A 5,546-nucleotide genomic window follows, 5' to 3' on the forward strand; every position below is an offset into this window, starting at 1 on the left:
CTTTCTTTCTTTGAAACAAATAAAAAGCTTTTCAAGGCGAATAGAAAGTCTGCATGTTCAACTTTTAAATGTGGTTTATTTGACCTGTTTGAGCAAAGGTATTACTGACATAAACTACAGGCATTTTACTGCTGGAGTACCAAAATGCTGGTTTTGTTCTAACAAAAGGGAGGAATTTACTTAGAAAGCTCCACCTCAATTTTTCAACATCTTACATAATGAAAATATGAAAATGGATCTTATCGAGAACTCAGCTATCCATAAAGTTACAGAAATTATAATGTATTTCACCACCTCCAAGCCACAAGATCATTAAAAGCTTTTCTTTGGACACTGGCTGCTTTTTTTTTTTTTTTTTTTTTACAAATGTTAAGTCCAGTCTTTGAGCCTGACTATTTTCACAGGATAGTAAAAATATATAAATAAATATTTGATGACTATTCTTTTCAGTCACTTAACTTGAAGCCCTTTTACAGAAACGTCACAGATAACACAGCCTCACATAGAGAAAAGTATTTTTATTATTTGCCAAAAACTTTGCATTCAGGTGAATTAAATAAAAGATGGTGCCTCTCTCAGCTTTACACAGGACTTTATTATGCAGCGCATACCTTCAAATACTATTTATCAGTTGTAGTTCTTAAGTCTGATGCTTCATTTTTGTCCAGTTTTTTCAAAGTTGTTAAAAAATCACCACACGCCATGCCGAAATATTCAGTTTTCAGCTAACAGATGAGTAAAAAACAGCTATTTTAAAGGGTGTTTTTTTTTTTAATCAAGTCTGGCTTTTTGAAATTAAGATTTAAAAAGTAACATTTCCTGAAGGAAGGCATTTTTGCCCACTGGCTTGAATGCTGAAGTTTTAAACATAGCTCACGCATGCAGTCATCTTTACTCTGAAAATTTATCGTTCAACCAATATATCCAGTGATCACTTCCTGGATGTTTCATTAAAATCTGTCCAGTAGTTCATGAAGATATTTTGCTAACAGACAAACATGTGCACACACGGAGGCAAGATTATGATCACCTTTTGTCACGGAAGGCAGGCATTAATTAAATTGAGCTATATTGCTGTTTAGCAACTTTTTTTTATATAACATGTTAATTGTGACAGGGTTAGGGTTAAGCATCTCCACTCTGCTGATGTAATTCCACTTAAAGAAGCTTAATTGATCATAAAATCTTTGCAGGAATCGAACAACATGTTTCATCTCTGCATACCATATGTGCAGAAGAACAAAGAGGTGGAGAATGAAAGGCGAAGGTGGGTGTGTTGCACTCTGCTGTGTGTTGTTCCTGAAAGCCCAGCTGCACCCAGTGGCCTTTGAGCCTGTCACTATGGGTTAGTCGGGCAACAATGACTGAAATCGGCGATTTCTTTTGTGGTTTTCACTACAAGGTGTTACATAAAACACACAACAGACGTGACTTGTTGTTTTTTTCTTTCTACTCTCGTTAAATGTCATATTTTGACGTTTAAAGCACACTTTGTTGCTCACGTTTCTGCTCCCCGTGTCACACATTTTTAAGATGCTGATTGTAATCCAACGGTGCGTCGAATTTCGCTAACTTTATAATGAGAGACTTGGAAGCAAATTCGTTTTTCCAGATCCATGACAAACACCCTTGTTCTTATATAAAGCATACCAGAATTTCCCCCCGCAGACTCTTAAGTTTCAGAGTTTCAGGGTGTTGTCGCTTGAAACTGAGCTGTCAGGCAGCATTCCTGAACCTGCAGGGTATTCTTTAAACCTAGCCAACAATGTTGGTGGCTGAGGGAAACTTCCGTTCACATAGCTAATGGGGTTTTCATTTAAGTGCTTTTTAAAAATCTGATTAAACAGAAAACATCCCAACAATATTATAGTTAGCTTATTGATTGCAAATTTGTTCATCATAAACGTCAACAAATGATGCCTTTATTTGCTGTTTTACCCTCATAAGAGCCACAATTTCCAGCTGACAACTTTCTTTTTGTAGAAAACAGACAAGATGTTATCATTATAACCCGCTTGCTCATTTCTGCAGAGTACATTTTGAACGCAATCACTGAAAATAACAAGTAAATCCACCTGTGAGACAAATTATTTGGATGCCGCAAAACAGAGACAAAGTAAAACTCAGACTACAACCGTTTGATAAGACAGCACATTTTCCTACTATGCAGTTTTATGAACCAAAACTGTTAGAAAATGAAGATTGTATCATTTTTAATTGTTTTGAAATTCCACAAAAATTAGCTTTATGCTCTTTAAAAAAAAACAACAACAACTGAAGGACTTACTGAATAGTGCAAACACTTTCATTTTCATTTTTTGATCATTCTACACTGATTATATCAAATAACTTAACTAAAAGGAAGTGTATGAATGAATGCTAGCCTATGATATTATAAAACTCACTCTGTATGTCGTGTTACACCGAATTAATTGAATTTACGAATGCAGATTTGAGTTCTTTACGATTTCTTTACGTCTGCTTATGATCTTTAGAGAAAAGCTTGAACTTGTAAGTGGGCTCTTCTTGTTTAGCCCTGGAGTCGTTCTCAAACGGTTCATATTACACGAGAAACTGAAAGAAATTGTTTTGCCAGCAGCTGATTCACACAGACACGTTGCTGTGAGGAAAACCCAAAACAATAATCTGACCGTTGGTCAAAAAACTATAAACCTGAAACTTATTGGTGGCAGGATTTTTGATTTCTTCACGTTCTCCCCAGCGTGGAGAATGTTAAATACTCTGTATGTTGCCATTTAGACAGAATAATTATTGGATTTACTTTGGACTTAATGCACCTTTTTGTAAGAATATGCCTCACCCATGAATTCTGTTCTGCATTTTTCAAGGAAAAAAACCTCCAAATTACATGTGCTAATCATTTTTAGGCCTTTTTAAGCCACATTGCAGATCAGTTCTTTGTGAAACATTATTGAAATTGCTCCAAAAAGGAGAGCGGGGGGCTCTGAGGGCAACTTGATGTCTCCTCTGCAACAAAAAGGGACTAAAAAGACCAGCTGAATAAGTTTGGGTTTAAGAGTCTCCTCACAACAGAAGACTTGTTTCTTCCCTTACACGCTGGATCAAAGGCAAATGGACATCTTTTAAAAATAATTTAGGCTGGTTTGCTTCTTATTCAAGGGCATTTCTCAGCTCTAAACTGAAATGTGGGACGTTTAGAACTGAGAAAGCTCCTCAGTCGAGAACCGAAACATCTTCAGGAATCAGGAGATGTCCAGTTGATTCACACAGGATTAATGTACCAAATTCATGTTGCTTTCCTTCTCTTAATTTCTGTGCCCAATCGTTTCAGATTTAAAGCTACATTTTTTTCATTTTAAAAAAGCCAATTCATTGTAGAGAACTTAAAAAAAACTCCAATAAGCTGCTCCTTTTTTTGCCCCCCCTCTGAGCTCAGAAGTAGTTTTAGGGCTTCACTAAAAGGCAAAGGATCTGTTATAATAAATCCTTTCTGTTCGTTTTTGCAGTGTAGTTTTAATCAGGTTGAAAGTGATGCACGACACCAACAGCAAGAGGAGTAAGAGGTCGTATAAAAGTTTATTGTAAGAAACGTCAGTACTATAAAAAACAGTACAGGAGCTGCACATAAGAAACAAAACAACAACAACAAAAAAACAGTAATTGCTTGTTTTGACAGATGGACCTAGTGATAATACCAAATGGATTCAAATGACAATAGCAACAAAGACAGCATCTCATGGAAACCCTCATTATTCTCCTGGCAGAAGAATGATCGGTTTATTCCAGTTCATCGACCATGTAGGACAGGAAGAGATCACGGGCAGATACAGCCAGCACCTGCCTCCTTCTGAGCAAAGAAATAAAACAACAACAACAACAACAACAAAAACATGCAAAATAAAAGAAGCAGAAAGGGGCAGATCCATGTGGAGTCACTGACATCCTCACCATCCAGGAGGGATGTTGAATCTCGTGCCAGTATCGACGCCGACAGCAGGATCCCCTTCTCAGTCTCTCAATCGTACAGTGAGGTAATAAATACATTAAATATAGAGGCTTAAATATGCTTTGTCTGACGGTGGCCCGGATGGGGAAACGAGCTCGAGTGCAAAACATTGGAGTTTAGTGAAGGAGCGTTTCCCTCCCCCTCCACCCCCTCCCCTCAGGACCAGTTTAGACCGACACCGCAGGCCTGCAGGGCTGCTGCGTCTCCTCGCTGCCATTCAAAGGATTGCTTCTAAATGTCATCAGCAGCATCATCAGCAGCAGCAGCAGCAGGAACAAGGCCCCACTGAGCCAATCAGTTCAGCCAGTGAAGTAGAAAAATAAAATAAAAAAATTGAGAAGAAGTCCAGATCTGTTGGTTGTTTTTTGGTGCGTTTACTGGCCCCATCCTCCGATGCCAATCTCCTGCTTGTAGCGCTTGGTCAGAGAGTTGGCCTGCTGCGTCAGCTTGGACAGCACCCCTTGCAGACCGGTCAGGTGGAACTGGAACTGCTTCTGCAGGTCCTCGTCCTCCTCTTCCTCCTCCTCGGACGACGACGCCGACGAGGACAGCGAGGACGAGGAGGCAAAGGAGGAGGTGGAGGCGGAGGAGTGGGAGCGGGCGAGCTTCATGCCCTCCTTGCGCCGCTCGTCGGCCGCGGCGCACCGGACCCCCCACTCGATGTCCCTGCGGATGGACTTGAGGAGCTGGTAGTAGCTGTACATGTCCCCCTCGTCCACGTCCGCCTTCGGGACGCCCTGGCCGGGCTCCTTGTCCTCCTCCAGCAGCGGGACGTCCCGCAGCAGGCTGGGCACCATGATGGTCTGATCCATGTTGTTCACGGCGCCGATGAAGCGGTTCATGGCGTTGAAGAGGGAGTTCTTCTGGTTCGGGGTTTCTTGGATCTGCATCATCATCATCTCAACTCTAGTTTGTGTTTCGCCTCGGACTCCTAGGTGAGCTGTTGCTGTCGTTCTTTTCGGATCTGCCCGTGGGAACGTCCTTTATAGCTGGCTGCGCGCAGCCCCAAAGAGGCGGCGCTCGGCGAAACCTGTTTGTCGCGTTCCTATCCAAGAGTAACCAGACCCAAATGACCTGAAGTAGCACCCACACAGATGAGAACAGATGAGTTTTGGCACAACTTCCAGGAGAGGAGTGGCAGAACTTTGTAGAACATTCAAACTGATTCTGAGAAACAGAGGTGAAGAAACTCCAAACATAAAAAAATAATTAAAAAAATAGATAATGCGCCTTTGAGCGCACAAAGTTTCTCTTTACTCACCCTCACAGCCGGCGGTCCGCTGGGTTTTTATTTTGATTCTTGCACTTCGCTTTGCCTTTCGGTGCAAAGATGTGAAAGAGATTACGTCAACATTTCATACATTCTGTTCACATGAGCAGAAACCGCTGATGCGCAAAAGTGGCGCGGCTCCTTCATGAATATTCATCCGGAGAGCCCATCGGCCCATCGCGGCCACTGTTCCCGAGCCAATCAGGTGGCTACTTTTATTTGGAAGGCGGGTTTACGAGTGAGAGAGAGAGAGAAGGAGAGGGGAAAAAAAACTGAACACCCATGCCA

At 41.3% G+C, this 5,546-nt stretch overlaps 1 protein-coding gene across 1 annotated transcript; it reads right to left on the reverse strand.

Moving 5' to 3' along the window:
* Positions 1-3,539: 3,539 nt before the first annotated feature.
* Positions 3,540-5,028, reverse strand: LOC108232385 (mid1-interacting protein 1-B). The gene has a single exon (XM_025004596.2). The coding sequence runs from the start codon at positions 4,885-4,887 to the stop codon at positions 4,363-4,365; it is 525 nt and encodes a 174-aa protein (XP_024860364.1). The 5' UTR covers positions 4,888-5,028; the 3' UTR covers positions 3,540-4,362.
* Between the last annotated feature and the right edge of the window lie 518 nt (positions 5,029-5,546).

The sequence above is a fragment of the Kryptolebias marmoratus genome, linkage group LG6, assembly GCF_001649575.2.
Source record: "Kryptolebias marmoratus isolate JLee-2015 linkage group LG6, ASM164957v2, whole genome shotgun sequence".
Classification (NCBI taxonomy): Eukaryota; Metazoa; Chordata; class Actinopteri; order Cyprinodontiformes; family Rivulidae; genus Kryptolebias; species Kryptolebias marmoratus.